This window comes from Spinacia oleracea, chromosome 4 (assembly GCF_020520425.1).
Source record: "Spinacia oleracea cultivar Varoflay chromosome 4, BTI_SOV_V1, whole genome shotgun sequence".
Taxonomy (NCBI): domain Eukaryota; kingdom Viridiplantae; phylum Streptophyta; class Magnoliopsida; order Caryophyllales; family Amaranthaceae; genus Spinacia; species Spinacia oleracea.
In genome coordinates, this window is record NC_079490.1 from 111,013,054 (window position 1) to 111,029,877 (window position 16,824).

The 16,824-nt window shown below is 38.5% G+C and overlaps 1 protein-coding gene and 1 pseudogene across 1 annotated transcript; both read right to left on the reverse strand.

Moving 5' to 3' along the window:
* On the reverse strand, positions 1-1,750 carry LOC110780362 (uncharacterized; annotated as a pseudogene).
* A 369-nt stretch (positions 1,751-2,119) lies between these two features.
* LOC130459141 (uncharacterized) lies at positions 2,120-14,111 on the reverse strand. Its single transcript, XM_056842096.1, has 8 exons — positions 13,997-14,111; positions 12,683-13,533; positions 11,699-12,546; positions 3,113-3,199; positions 2,897-2,933; positions 2,756-2,826; positions 2,329-2,541; positions 2,120-2,222 (listed from the first exon to the last, which is right to left on the reverse strand). Exons 1-8 carry the CDS (start codon positions 14,109-14,111, stop codon positions 2,120-2,122), a joined length of 2,325 nt encoding a protein of 774 aa, XP_056698074.1.
* Positions 14,112-16,824: the final 2,713 nt, after the last annotated feature.

Sequence of the window (16,824 nt, forward strand, 5' to 3'; positions counted from 1 at the left end):
TTAACTCCAGGAAGAGTCGTCCAGACTATAGGTGCATAGATTTCTTAAAATCCTTGCTGCATTTAGACGAACAAGTGGAATTTCTAGTGCTTTGACAAGCTTCTGTAGCGCGCCTAGTTTCAAGATACAGTTACAGTTTTGCTTGCTCTCCAATGCGAGCATGACTAATGCTTCACCAGCTGCAGTTCTAACATGTACCTGAGCTATAGGCATCCCATCTTTGAAGAATATATTGAGCAACTCCTTAAGAATTCCTCATGTGCCTCCGATCCTTTCTATCGCGTCATCTTCCATTGCTAAACTTGTTAGTATTTCAATCCCGAGGTTTTGCAGATCAGGATACTTCTCTCCATGCCTTAGTATGTCTCTGATGTTGTTGAATGTGAAAACAATCTCTGAAATTTCTTTACGAAGCTGTTTCCCGGTGCTTCCTGTTGTACTCGCTAGCATTTTTATAACTTGCAAGGACCTCTTTATTATTTGAATTTGAGATGCTGCGACATGATCATCCTTCAATAACCTCTCTTCAGCACATGTGAAGTCTATGATTTTCGGTAAGAGACCTCTTGTATTCCCTATTTTCCCGCACTTATCATGGTCTCGAGCAAGCTTCTTGAGAAGTAGTTATCCTAGATGATTGAATGTCCAGAAACCATAATGCTCATGATGAGCAATAATACATTTCTCACCAGCTTCATCGAGTGCTGAATTTGAGGTCTTGCTAAAAAGAAGGGATGAAATCGATTACAAAGCACCAGGAATTCCTGCAACTCGAATGGAATTTTGTTTTTCCTGCTAGTTTTGACAAGATTTCTGCTGCCGACTGTCTGATATCCTCTTCTTCATAGTCCTTCCAGTTCAACATCTCTACTAATCTTTAAACTGCTGAGGAAGTGATTCCTATTTTCTGTAGTGTCATCAGAAAACCGCTTATTCACTGCAAAGCTTCGAAGGATCCGAGCTCCCATAAGCTGCTCTTCTAGTGAATTTGAAGCCTGAAGTTCCATGGAAAAAGACACCATATCCATCTTCAACCCATTGAAAGCATTCAAAAGTATTTGCTCATTTGTGTAAATTAAAAATAAAATGAGCAAATTTTTTGAATGTTAAGTAATCTGAAATTTTAAAATATTTGCTCATTTAGACACAATGAGCAAAAGTTTTGAACATTAACAAACACAAACTTTAAAATTTTAAAAATGAGCAAAAAAATTTGCTCATTTGGGTAAACTATAAAAAATGAGCAAATTTATTTGCTCATTCAGACACGATGAGCAAAAGTTTTCAATATTAACTAATCCGAACTTTAAAATTTTAAAAATGAGCAAAAATATTTGCTCATTTGTATAAACTATAAAAATGAGCAAAAAGTAAAGATTAACCTACGTGGGATTCGAACCCACATCTTTTGTGCATTTGCACAATGCTCTACCTATTGAGCTAGTAGGCTAGTGTTTTTAAATATAATCAACAAAAGTAAAACAAAAACCAAAAAAAGTAAATCAAAATAATTCGAAAACTTACAGCAACAACAACATAAGAACCAATAAGGCCAGAAGTCAATGCTGGTCCAAGTTGACAAAAAACAGCAGCAAGGTATACCTGAGATCATGGCTGCCAATCTTTCATGCCCTTCTGCGATGACATGAAAGGGTGTGGTTATCACTCATCAGTCCATGCATCTACAGGAAAATTTTGGATCCCAGTCACTAGATTCTCCTGTTGCAACTATTGTACCATCAATTACCATGTCTAGTTATCAATGCACCTAAGCTCAAGTACTTGTCCATCTCTAGAACGTTTAAGTCTGTCTCAATGGTTCTGAAAGTCTCCTGTCAGTTTCAATCTTTTTAGCCAAACTGGTTCAGAATCCTAATAAGACAAGGACACAAGAGTTGATCCAATTTCTTGCATCTGCTTGTAAACTTGAATATCTTTGTTTTACAAGGTACTTTATCAAGGTCAGTTCAGATATCCTTTCTTGCTCGTTTCCATTTGTATATGTTTTATTTCAACTTTAAGGAAAACATTCAATCTTGATTCGATCTGCATTGTGGATCAAAGATGTTGGTTGCAGGTGGTGTATCAACAATTCTTCCTGTGACCACCTTTACACATGTCACGAATTTGCGGCTAACAGCTCTTCACTCCTGGAAGGAACTGTCATGTAAGTATCAGTAAGTATCATTATCAGGATTCGAAGTTGTCCTAACGTTGAAAAACTACATATATCAGTAAGTATCATTATCAGGATTATTTGAGTTACTCTTACATGTTCCTGTTCTACTAAAACATGTGATTACTCTTACGGAAACCTAGCATTCTTACACAGCTTCATTAGTGCAATGAGGAGATACAAGAGTCTCCATGAAGCTCCCACCAAAACCAAATGTTTCTGGAATACCATGAACTACAATATCCTTAAAATCTTCTTCTACAAAATTGTACATGACCAATTTCTCATTGGCATTCTCCTCATCCACCACCAACACCATCTGTTTCCTCTTCAATAAACATATAGGCATAATACATTCATCTGATCTGTCAATCCAAAGATTCTAGTAACCGATGCATTCATCTTGTAAAATTCCAAACAAAAGATTCCAGTAACAAAATTTTCAAACAAAATCTCCTTGTAAAATCAAGCAACTGTGTGAAGTGTCTAAGAACCACTCAAAGGATCCATGTGTATATATATAAGCTAATAAGAAGAAAGAATCCCACTCAAATATTACCTGCTGCAAAATACTTCCACCTTAAATTCTCTGAGGAATTGGTCTCCTGCTCAGGTCCTTCCTTTCTCGAATTATTCTGCAATCCCATGAACTGTGACCAATAAAATTGAACTGAATAAGAAATCATAAATCTTCATCATATAAAAAAACTTTGAATTTACTATCCAATTTGAGTTAATTGCTCCAAAATTCGACATACTGCAAAAATCAATCACAACATTACTTAATTGCACCAAAATTCGACCTAAATTAACAATTAGAGAAAGAAAGAACAATTTAACCAATAAATCATGAAGTGAACATTAAATCTCAACAAAATTGTAATAAAACTCAAAATATAACCCTACAATTTCATAAATTAGCAAAGAATCACTCACCAATTGCAATTAAGGAGACGAAGCATAGATGATGGCAGCGTAGAGATGGTGGCGGCGGCGTGGTTGCAGAAGGTGAGGACACGGTGACTGTGACGGTGGCAAGAGAGAATCACGAAGGGAGAGTGAAAATGGAGGAGAGAGAATCACGAAGGAGATGGAGAGCGAAAATGGAGGAGCTCCTGAAAGTGAAGCACGAGGAGAGAGAAAATGGAGCAAATTTCTGGAAATCGGGAGAGCGGAATATATTTGTTCATATTTCTTTCCAATATTACGATCTTGCCATTACTAAAACGCGAAAATTAGAGATTAGAGCTGTCAGATCTAATTACATTGAACGCATGAGATTGCTTCTCATTTTAAGCTCCCTTCTCATTTGAGTGTAAATATATATATATATATATATATATATATATATATATATATATATATATATATATATATATATATATACATACATATATATATATATATATATATATATATATATGTATGTATATATATATTATTGAAAAGATATTCTGAAATTACTTTTCAATGACTTTGACGAATTTGGTTTAGTTTGGTGGTAGTTGAGCATTTTGTTTAGAAATTATAGGAAAAATCTTTATGATTCATCATTGATCGAATCAAGTACTAATTGACTTCGATCATTCCAATTTAGATAAACGATATCTTATGGAGCTAGATTGTGAAAGTACAACACACAATAATTGATGATCATTCTTGGTATAAGTAATCATCAACATGATCTAACCTATATCTTTATGATTCCTTTCCAAGTGGACGTTTTTATACTTTTCTATGAATCTTTGAACTAGCCAAACAAATTCAAACTTATATCACTTTGAGTAAATAAATCCATATTCACTCAAAACCATGTGAAATAATAAAGTCATAAAATCTTTCTTTAGCTTTAAACTCTATTCTCTAGGTGTTCTAACAATAGTTCATATCTTTTGTTACTTCCAACAACTAGGACTAGCTTGTCTTGAATGATCTAGAAATCAATCAACTTTAAAAAGTACATCAAAATAAAGCTTTTGAATGTTACCTTGTTGATATGGTCTAAGCAACAATGCTAAAGGTTAGTGGAACTCAAATCAAGAGATTGATTTGAACCTTGTAGAGTTTTTATTGTTAAATAGTTGTTTGTTTTAAATCAAGCATACATGACTCAACCCGTAAATGACCATTTCATTCAAAAAAACATTGTTTTTGTTTTTCTTGAATGTGAGTCTTTCTGTGTTTGAAAACAGAAATTTAGGTATGCTGATTATGGAACAAAATAGCCAATAAGTTCCAGCCTTGATAGGACTTAAAACAACCTAGATGACCCTACAACTAATGTAGCAATGCCATGCTTCATTTTCCACTTGTAGGTCATTAGTGTAGCCTAGCTTCCATCATTTGAGTTATTACTAAAGTAAGAACCTCAAGAGGTATATGATACCAAGGAACTTTGATTGCTAGGTTACTTTTTTTTATACACAAACTTATAGGTAGAAACGGAATTGTAAGTTCCTTTCACTTGTTCCTTGTTTTCGTATTTCTTGAACTCTTTCTTATAGTCTAAAGAATTTATTTCTTTAGTGGTGACTTTTATACTTTGTTAGACATGTCCAATGTCACTCCAACAAAGTTCTTACCAATTATTTATGTTGAATTTTTGCATCAACTAGATGATCTTACCAGAAACTTCAAAAGTTCTTTAAGCATCGATCTATTCGAATGTCTAGGGACTAGACTCATTCGAGAATTAAATGGACAAAGATATTAGGTTGTTAACCATTGGTAAAGCTGAGGTTAAAATCAATGCTTTATGATCTCAAAACTATATTGTATTTTGAATTCACAAGCACCAATTGGTTTGCCATTCGACTTTGATACTCGAAAACAACCATAAAAGTCTCTAAAAGAAACGTACATTTTAAATTGCTCATTTTCTCTCATTTCCGTGAATCGTTCTTGGATTCACTACTAATCGAGGAAATTTACTGTTACCTTTCTAAAAGGATTTACTGCAGTGCTAGATATCTAATTATAAACAATAATTAAAACATACATTGAAGCATGCGAAGTCTAACATTTATCATGAGTAATAACTTGAAAACTAAAGCAATCATGCAATTTAAACAAGTCACTGGCATTTTATTCGAAATATTTAGTCCTAGCAGGTTTTAATAAAATGAATCCAAGACCCCAAAAGCATTAAAATATTAAGCACAATTCCACTTAATTCTAAAAATATTAAAGGTAAGCAAATCCGTTGCTAATAGTCTAGAAATTATTCTTGGTTGATAGGCACGTCTAAGAACTTATTAGGAAAACCTATCCCATTTGCCACGACATAAAAGGACTCCTTACTTATATCGTTGAGTTTTACCAAAACTAACATGTACTCACAATTATTGTGTACCTTACCCCTTTAGAATAAATAAGTAACACCTCTCTATGGCGGAAAACTATTACTAGATTGATGTAAAGGTTATCCAAGTAAGAGTTATTTTGGAATGACACCTTTAAACACAAATTTTAAAGTTTGGAAGTTAAGACTCTTACTATGTTGGTTACATTTTAAGTGAACTAAAATCCTTAACCATGTAACATAATCAAGCCACCATCTCATGCATTATTAAGACATATTTAAAGCAATAAATAACTTAAAACATGCATAAGATTTAAATGTGATCTAGTATGGCCCGACTTCATCTTGAAGCGTCAACTTAAAACTCCGTCTTGAGAATGGATTGGAAACTCCGTCTTGAATTTCACCATGGGAGGCGCCATTTTCTTCAAATAGGAAATGCTATAATTAAAACTAATTACAACTATTTGATGGTACGCAAACCATATTTAAATAAAAAAATTGGTGCATAAGACCAATTTTACATTCAAATTAATGGTAGGCAGACCATATTTACTATCCTATTTGGGCCATACTAGTCACTTTCCATAACCTGCAAAACAGTTATTTACAATATACCATTCATCCATTCATTTATCAATGAATGGCCCACATAGCAAGCTAGTAGAAAAATTATGCATCACATAAACATTTGCAGCAACTAATCTGAGGTTCCAACAATCTACAAATTATTCAACCTTATTACTTCTAATCGAGTTGTTTTAACCTTAAAGGAATAAAGACCTAATTAAGAGTTTAATGATTAAAGCTCCCACTAAAACCAAGAATTTTCATGCTTTACAAATTGTATTTCCTAGTCCAACCGGAAACTTACAAATTTAATTAAAATTTAAAGCTCAAATAAAATATTTTTAAATCCCTTTATTTTATTTTCAGTTGATTAAAATTAATTTAATTATAATTTTACCAAGGTTTTAATTATATTAAAATAATTAGTATAAAATAATTTATAATAATTAAATTAATCAAAATTAAATTCCAAGAAAAATTAAAATTACGAAATTTAATTAAAATCGATGCTCAACCGAAAATTAAACGAACGACCCAACGTGCCAAGGCAATGCCGTAGGCCGAAGCCCACGCCTCGACCAAGGAAGCGACACAGCAGCGCCCATGGGCCACGTGCACAAGTGCAACGCCCATGGCCTGCTTGTTGTTGGTCGAGTGCACAACCAGCGCAAGGGGCTGGCGCGAGTAGTGCTCGCTTGCCCTTGCTTTGCCAGCCATGCCTCTTCGCCTTGCTCGATCACACCGCACAACACATACTGCACAGGGGTTGTCCCTGCCCGCGTGGCTCGTGCATTGCTCGCTGCCTTGTACCGCATGGGCGACGAGCTCCCTTGCTCGTTGTCGCATGCCCGTACAATGCAACACCCCTTAAGGGTAACACTTAGCTTCCATTGCTTCGTGCGTGCAATTTTGTGAGCGATTTATAAAAATAAAAACTTTTATATTTCAATTTAACGACAAATTAATAATTCATATTAATTTCACTAAGTTTGGGCGAAAAATCAAAAATTTATTATTCAAATTAATTTTTGATTACATATTTTCTTAGGGATTAAAATCTAGGTCATAAAATTTTAAAACATTAAAATTTTAACAAATTTTATGGTGGTTTTTAAACATAGGATCCTAATTAAATTATTAATTAATTATGAAATTCAAAACAAATTCTAAATTATTTGAAATTCAACGAATTAATTATAATTACAAATTAGGTTGTATAATTAAAAATTTAGACCTTAAAATTGTTAAACATATAAAGTAGGTCAATCATAGATTCAAGATTTACATACAAGATTCGCAAATATTTAATTTAACATCATAAAAATTACAAATTTTGCATTCGAAAAACTAAAACCTCCGAAAAGTCATAGTCAGGGTTGAAATTTTGGAATTATGGGTTCGGCATCAAATCATTTATTTTTGTCAAAATTTTAAGACGTTGTTTACATGCGAAATTTACTATAAAAACATAAGATTTCGACCATTATTGACAAAACTGCCGAAAAATCCTGCGAACATGTAATCAAATAATCGCACGAATTTGCAATCAATTACATCCATGAAATTAATCACCCCTTTAATTCATTGCAAATTTATAAAATTTAATCCATGTTAACTATAATTGATTATGGAATTAATTAGAGGCTCGTGATACCACTGTTAGGTTATGAATAATACAATAAGTTAATTGATGCGGAAAAACGATAAAGCCAGAATCCAAATTAATTGCCACATAGTCAATTAGCATAATTTAGGTTACATACAATGTGATGCGTGCCTTCTCTAGCTGCTCCTGAACCGAACAAGAACAACCTTTAGAGCCCCAAACGTTGGCCCTCCGTAGAAAGTCCACATCACGTTCAGATCCGCCTTAGGTTTAAGCAACTAGGATTTTACTTAAGTTTTTATGTATTCGGGTGAGGCTATATTATGTTCTCCCTTGAACACAATGAGAGTAAAGAATATGATTTCAATTTGTAATTGATGTATATAATTATGAGGGCCTAGCTTCATATTTATAGGGTAGGAAATAAGGAATTTGAGTCTTACTAGGAATAGAATTACCAACCCTACTAGGATTGAAATTCTTATTCTATTAAAATTGCAACATTAATTAAACTCTTAATTAAATCAATTCCAGTAGGAGTAGGAATACTTAATCCAAGGTTACTTGAGAATTAAGCAATCAGATTTTTCTTGGAGCCCAAGACGAAGCAATCCAACGCAGCCACAACGGGCCACGTTGGTGCGTGTGCCTTCCTAGGCCCAGCCACATCTGCAGCTGGCCGAAGGCCCAACACGCTGCAGCCTTGCCTTGGCGGGCCAACACTGCTGCTGCTTTGCTCGTTGGCTTGGCGCGGCCCATGGAGCTGCTTCCTTGCTCGCTGGCTTGGCGCGGCCCATGGCGCTGCTGCCTTGCTTTCTTGGCGCGGCCCATGGCGGTGCTGCCTTGGTTTTCTTGGCGCGGACCATGGCGCTGCTGCGTTGCTTGCTTGCGTGGCCCATGGAGCTGCTGCCTTTCTCGCTGGCTTGGCGCGGCCTATGGCGCTGTTGCCTTGCTTGCTTGGCGCGGCCCTTGGCGCTGCTGCCTTGCTTTGCTTGGCGCGGCCCATGGCGCTGCTGCCTTGCTTTGTTTGCGCGACCCATGGCGCTGTTGCCTTGCTTTGCTTGTCGAGCGATGGGCTGGCTCGCTTGACGACTTGTCACTCTTCCAGCTTCCGATTCGTTTTCCGATTCCGGAATCCATTTCCGTTTCGAAAAAATATTTACTTTTCCTTTAATATTTCCGATTCCGGAAATAATTTCCTTTTCTGACTATATTTCCGATTCTGGTAGTATTTCCGTTTCCGAAAATATTTCCGATTCAGCAATATTTCTATTTCCGATAATATTTTTCGATACAAACCATGTTTCTGTTTCCGGCAACATCTACGACTTGGATAATATTTATATTTCCGTCATGAACCATATTTCCGTTTCCGGCAATATCATCATTTCCGGAGTATTCTTTATTTTGCCTTTTGACGATTTCAGCACCCACTGGAACCGAGATCCATCGTTTCTGAATGTTCATATATGGAGTACTTAATGAATAATATATTCACTTAAATACTTGATCCGTTCACTTACTGTTTGTGTGACCCTACGGGTTCAGTCAAGAGTAAGTTGTGGATTAATATTATTAATTCCACTTGAACTGAAGCGGCCTCTAGCTAGGCATTCAGTTCATATGATCTCACTGAATTATTAACTTGTTAATTAATACTGAACCGCATTTATTAGACTTGGCATTAAATGCATACTTGGACCAAGGGCATTATTTCCTTCACAACCACAGGTCTCTTGCGCCGTCAACCATGGTGATTATGCCTTTGCTAAGACGGAGTAGATTCGCATGGAGAAGCAGAGAATCATTGACCTCCAGGAAAAAGAGCTGGCGGCGCTGAAGTCGAATAAGGCGGAGCTGCTTATGAATGTTCTACAGGAAACAAGGCTATTTTGGTTTTGACGGACGAGAACAATTAAGCGGTTCCCGAGGCGGTGGAACTTAAAGCCCAGCTCGAGGACTATCCTTGAGTCAAGGATCTAGCCGGCCGAGCCGAGCAGCTTTAGGGGGAGCTGAATGCCGCCAAGTCTCAGGTTCGTGCCTTTGGAGAGTGTCTGCAGGAATCTTACGACAAAGGAGAGCAAGCCGTCAGGGAGGCTGCCGAGCTGGCCTAGAAGAAGCACATGGAGGGGTCCGATTTCTCTTGGTTCGAGTGGCGTTTGGACCATAGTTCTTCCATTCTTGCTACCGAGCACCTAGGTCACCCACTTCCGGAGTTTGTACCTTCTGATGATGAGGAGGATGCTCCAGACGGCTGATTCCTTGCTTTCTTGGTTGGTGTGCGCCGTGGGCGCTTTTTATGAAATTTGTAATTTATTGCGCCATGGGCGTATGTATCATAGTGCCAGCTGTGCACTTTTAAAACATTTAACAGTATTTTGTTGTAGTTGTGCTGGGAGGCATTTAGAATATTTTTGTGCTAGTGCACCTTTTTGCAAAACTTTGCACCATTTTGGCAGTGTTTGGTTTGATAGTGATGTTTTTGTGATTTCCTATTCCTATCTCTTGAATGTATGTGTGCCCCAGAAATATTGCTTTCAAAAACAAATCGACGTGGGCTCGCTTCCTTTTATGACGGTCGCGGTCATGCACTTTTGCCGTGGAACATTTTAGCGAGTAACCCTTGTTTTCAAGGATAAATTCGCCTATGCACATTTGGATGCTGCAGGCATTTTATGTAATTTGTTCATCATCTTTTGTGACAGCCGCATCTATATTTGGGTTGATTGACGCGAGTCAATCAATTGGTATGATTGCCGCTAGACACGATCGTCAGAAAACGTTAGACGTCTGCGGTTGGCACAACACGCTCTTTTGTCGTGGAACACTTTAGCGAATAACCCCTTTTTTCAAGGATAAATTCGCCAATGCACATTTGGATGCCGCATGCATTTTATGTAATCTGCTCGTCACGTTTTGTGACGGTCGTGTCTATATTTGGGTTGATTGACGCGAGTCAAACAATCGCTATGATTGCCTCTAGACACGGTTGTCAGAAAACGTTAGACGTATGCGGTTGGCACGACACTCTCTTTTGCCGTGGAATACTTTAGCGAATAACCCTTGTTTTCAAGGATAAATTTGCCTATGCACATTTGTATGCCACATGCATTTTATGTAATTTGCTCGTCACGTTTTGTGACGGTCGTGTCTATATTTGGGTTGGTATTATTGCTGCTAGACACGGTTGCCAGAAAACGTTAGACGTATGCGGTTGGCACGACACACTCTTTTGCCGTGGAACATTTAGGGAATAACCCTTGTTTTCAAGGATAAATTTTCCTACGCACATTTGGATGCCGCATGCATTTTACGTAATCTTCTCGTCACGTTTTGTGATGGTCGTGTCTATATTTGGGTTGGTATGATTGTCGCTAGACATGGTTGTCAGAAAACGTTAGACATCTGCGGTTGGCACGACACACTTCTTTGCCGTGGAACACTTTAGTGAATAACCCTTGTTTTCAAGGATAAAATCGCCTATGCACATTTGGATGCCGCAAGCATTTTATTCGTCAAGGCGTTAATATTTTTATAGGTGATCAGCCTATATTGGTGCTATTAATCTGGGCCACTTCTTAGGCTTCAATCAATTTGGATTTTTTGTTTGTCTTTTGCTAATCTAGGCCACTTCTTAGGCCATTAATCAATTAGGATTTGGTAAAAGAATAAACACAAATCATAAAGATAAGTAGAGTAGTATTATTTATAATTTTTCCAAGGCGAATTTAGCCAAGTACAAAGGGAACTACTCTACTATGGCCGTACAAGCTTTTAAGGGGAATAAAACAAACATAAATTCACACTATATGGTCGTCAATGACCGAGTACAATTTAGAAGTGGTATTTCTTGAGGTTGCTGCATTCCAGGTTCGGAGGATAGGACGACCCTGCATGTTTTGAATGCGGTAGGTTCCATCTCGCACATCATATATCTCATACGTACCTTCCCATGTAGGGGTCAGCTTACCCTGTTCATTGACTCGTCCTACTGCTTCCATTTTCCGAGGAAAAAATCTCCAACCTTTAATACCCGCTTTGAGACCTTTTTGTTATACTCTCTCCCATGCGTAACTTGTATAACTGTTGTCTCATGGAGGCATTGCCTCTTACTTCTGGCCAGAAATCCAGGGCGACCTTCATCATTTCCCTGTTAGCCTTCTCGTCGTACAACATGACTCGGAGCATTGGCTCACACATCTCTATGGGAAGAACTGCTTCACCCCCGTAGGCTAGTAAGAATGGAGTCTCCCCAGTAGAGTTCTTTGCTGTTATGCGAATAGACCATAAGAAGTTTGGCAACTCATCTTCCCACAACCCTTTAGCCTCATCCAACTTCCTCTTCATTCCCTCATAAATGATTTTGTTAAAGGATTTTACTTGTCCATTTGCCTGCGGCCTTCCTACTGAAGCAAAATGACCGGCAATACCGTGCTCGACCAACCATTCTCTTAGTTTGGGGGTTTCAAACTGAGGTCCGTTGTAAAAAACAATAGATTGAGGTACGCCAAAGCGAGTGATGATGTTTACCCAGATGAATGCTTTCACATCATAAGTATTGATGTTTCTCAGTGCCTCCGCCTCCACCCACTTGGTGAAGTAATCGACAACAACAACAACACAACTTCTTCCTCCTGGTGCCGCAATATATGGGCCCAAGAGGTCCATTCCCCATTTAGAAAATGGTATGGGACTAGTTATGGGCGTCAAAATCTGTGCCGGCCGGTGAATCAGATGAGAAAAGCGCTGGCACTTGTCACATCTTTTGACCAAGGAGAGAGCATATTCCCTTAAGGTAGGCAAATAGTAGCCGGTCCGAAGTGCTTTTACTGCCAGAGCCCTTCCCCCGATATGCGAACTGCACAACCCTTGGTGAAGATCTTCTAGGATCTCCTGCCCTTTTCCAGGTGTTACGCAACACAAAAGAGGACGAGAGTAAGACTTTTTTTTATAGTGTGCCGTTCCATAATTCAAACCAAGAGCATTTCTTCTTGAGTTTTTCCGCCAGCTTTTGGTCATCCGGCAGGACCCCATTCATTTTGAAATTGATAATGTTATCCATCCAAGTGGACATTCTATCCAGTACTTCCGTTTCGTTCTGCTCAATGCTCTTCTGGTCCAACACTTCGCAGAATACGTGACGTGGGGTGTCACAGGAGGCCGAACTGACGAGTTTGGACAATGCATCAGCCTGATTATTCTCTGACCGAGGGACCTGTTTTACTTTAAAGATCTTTAAGTGTTCTACTTCTTGGTGGACGACATTCATATACTTGATCATTGTAGGATCTCGTGCTTCATAATCTCTGTTTACCTGATGAACCACAAGTTGAGAGTCAGGCAGTGCCAAAATTTCCTCAGCTCCTACCGCTTTCCACATTTGGATGCCACAGAGTAGTGCTTCATACTCGAGTTCATTGTTTGAAGCTTGGAATTTGAAGTGCATTGCATACTCATAAGTATCTCCCTCAGGTGACTGGAAAATGATGCCGACACCACATCCATTTTGCGTGGAGGAGTCATCCACTAAGACTGTCCATAAGGTCATTCTGTCTCTGGGGAAGTTGGGTCTTGTCATTCCCACAATGAAGTCAGCAAGCGCTTGCCCCTTGATAGCCTTCCTAGGTTCATAGGAGATATCAAATGCATTAAGCTTAATAGCCCAATTTAACATGCGGCCGGCTGCCTCTAGCTTAGTGAATGGTAGCTTCAATGGATGATCATTATAGACCACCAGTCTGTGAGCCAAAAAATATGGACGCAGCTTCTTTCTTGCCAAAAATAAGGCCAAACCGAACTTCTCCACCGTAGGATATCTTAACTCGGCATTTTGCAATACGTGACTAACAAAGTAGGCGGGCATCTGAACTACCTCTCTTTCTGTGAGTAGGAAGAAACTCAATGAGTGTTCTGATACTGCCAAGTATATGTACAAGACTTCTCCTTGTGGGGGGGGGGGGGGTGACAAGCCGAGGTAAAGTATGAAGATAGTCCTTCAATCTCAAAAAGGTTGCTTCTGCTTCAACCGTCCACTCAAACTTAACCTTCTTTTTTATTGTGCTGAAAAAGAAAAAGTAATGGCATTTATCCCCGACCCTGGATAGGAATCTGCCTATTGCCGCCAGACAACCCGTAAGCCGCTAGACTTCTTTGACAGTTTTCGGCGAGCTCATGCCTATTACTGCTTGTATTTTGTCTGGGTTTTCCTCTATCCCCTGTTCATCAATCAAGAAGCCCATGAACTTACCCGAAAACACATTTCTTAGGATTCAACCTCATTTTATAGGAACGGAGTGTTTCAAATGTTTATTTCATGTCGTCAGGTGTGCCGCTTGTTCTTTACCTTTTACAATCATGTCGTCAATAGAAGCCTCAATGTTTTGACCGAGCTGCTTGCTGAAAACAGTGTTAATTCGCTGCTGAAATGTGGTTGGCGCGTTCTTTAATCCGAACGGCATCACCTTGTAACAGTATTATCCCTGCTCAGTGGCGAAGGAAGTTTTCTCCCGATCCTCAGGCCACAACGGTATCTGATGGAATCCAGAGTAGCATCCATAAAACTCATCAAAGCATGTCCCGCCATAGAGTCAACAAGCCGATCAATCTTGGGGAGCGAAAAACTGTATTTGGGACAGGCTTTGTTCAAATCAGTGTAATCGACGCACGTTCTCCAAGTGTCATTGGGTTTAGGGACGAGGACCACATTTGCTGCCCACTCTGGATATTGGCTTGGCCGTACAAACCCTGCGTCCATCAGTTTGTGAAATTCTAGTGTAGCCGCCTGATTTCTCGCTTCTTCATGATTTTTTTCTTCTGACAAACCGGTCTTATATTTGCGTCCACATTCAACTTTTTAACAGCTACAACTGATGGCTATACCCGGTTTTTCTTCCACAGTGAAAGCGAATATATCCTCATATTCTCTTAAAAAGTGGACCTGTTCTGCTTCCAGCGGGTCGTCTGGAGAAATTCCAATAGGCACCCCTTGTCTGGCTTTTCTAGGTTCAGCATGATCTCAAAATGCATCCCAACAGGATCTGGGCGCCGCCCTTCCATGTGAGTCGTGGCTATAGTTAGAGTTTCTTTCACAGTTTTTGAGCCGGTGTCGCCACAACTCCTTTTGTTGCCTACCATGTCTTTCATTGCCTCGGTTGATCCCCAGGCGTCTGGATTCAAGGTAGTTAATGTAGACACCTAATTTGTGTCTCCCCAATGGGATGATGACGATACCATTATCCTTATTAGGCGGTTGGAGCAACTCCGTGCGGAAATCCCAATTGCTAGGAACACGCCTAAAATCCAAGAGCCAAAATCCAATCCCCGAGGCCGTTCCCATTCCGGAACTCGATACAAAATACAATTTCCAAAAATCAATTTCAAAATCCAAGTACAATCTCACCCAATGGACTATCCCATTGGTTTTACAATGCTTTTTCCAGTCAAAATGACATTAAGCAACCCAAATTCGGTCGCCGACCCACAAAACCGAGCAAGCCGGGCCTCGTCCCGTAAAACCGAAATTCAAAAACCCGAAACGGCTTATTTTTAGACGCAAACCAAGCCTTAATCCCCAAGAAATCAGTACGTGCCAACTTCGTACAAATAGTACGAAGGTACATCAATACAAGACAAAGCAAGGACGGACCCCGTGATGAGTGACATTTATGTCGCTCATAGGGTAGTAATTTAGGCATAATTTGAGTCATTTTATTCTATTTTATTCTATTTTTAATCTTTATTTTCCTTATTTCTTATTTTGATTATTTATAGCTTAGTTTAGCATTTTTTGCTATTTTTGTTAGTTTTTAGGTCTTAATTCCGTAATTTATTTATTTTATTTGTTTTATAATTTTATAGTTTAATTATGTTAGTTTTCTTATTAATTTTCTATTTTATTTCTATTAATTTCTATTTAGTTGTTTTTATTGTCTATTATTATTATTATTATTAGGCAAATTTGTTAAAAAGGACCTTTTATAACCCAAATTTTGCGAGAAAGGACCTTATATATTTTTTTTGTGAAATAACACCTTAATGTAAATTTTTTTGCGAGAAAGGACCTTATATAATTTATTTTTTGTGAAATCACACGTTAATGTAATTTTTTTTTGCGAAAGACAACCAAAAGTAAATTTCCGGCATTGACTGAGCTTTTCCGGCCATTGACTTGCACGTGAGAAGCACGTGTGGCATTATTTTGCTTATCACACCCAATTTTCCTCCAAAATTCTAAGCTTTAAAACCTAAAGTTGAAAAAAAAAACCGAAATAAAATCAAGTTTGAAAATTCAAGAGTCGGGAAAATCATTGTCTTTAGCTAACGTAAGCCACACGTGCTGCTCACGTGCAAGTTAATGGCCGGAAAAGCTCAGTCAATGCTATAAACTTTCCTTAGGTCCTTTCTCGCAAAAAAAATTACTTTAAGGTGTGTTTTCACAAAAAAAATTATATAAGGTCCTTTCTTGCAAAATTTGAGTTATAAAAGGTCCTTTTTGACAAATTTGCCTTATTATTATTAATTTATTTATTTACTTTTATTTATCGTTATGTCGTTATTTCCTCCACGTGTTTTTGTTATGTGTGTAGGTGTCAACGTTCCCGGAGTTGAAGCATAACATTAATTTGTGAACTATGTTTAGTCAAAAGCCCAAGATTAAAGCCCAACACCTCCATATTACCTCCTCTTAACCTACACTACCCCATTCCCTATCCTTCACCACCCACACCCAGCTCGTGCCTCGCATCAGCGCAACAACATCCCTGCTTTTGCCCCTCCACCTAGCTGCTGCGCTGCACCCTGCTTCACTACACAACAACAATTGCAACAAGCCACATACAACCCCCTTCCTCGCCAGCATCAAGGCAAACGCAACTCCCTTCAACCACCACCGACGAGGCGCAACAATAAACACCAAATTAGCCCGAAAACAGCAGTCCAAAATACAGAGAAAACAGAGCAAATATGTTTGGTCGAACACGAATTGAGTTCGACCGAACTCGGAATTTACAGAAGCTACTGAATTTGAAGTTGGCCCAAACCACTACGGAGTTCGCCCGAACTAGAAACGGGTTCGTCCGAACCTCTATTAAAGTTCGACCGAACAATTGAGCGCGTTTGGTTGTACGGAATTAATGAATTCCAATGGCTGAGATTTGATGACGATTGAGCTGC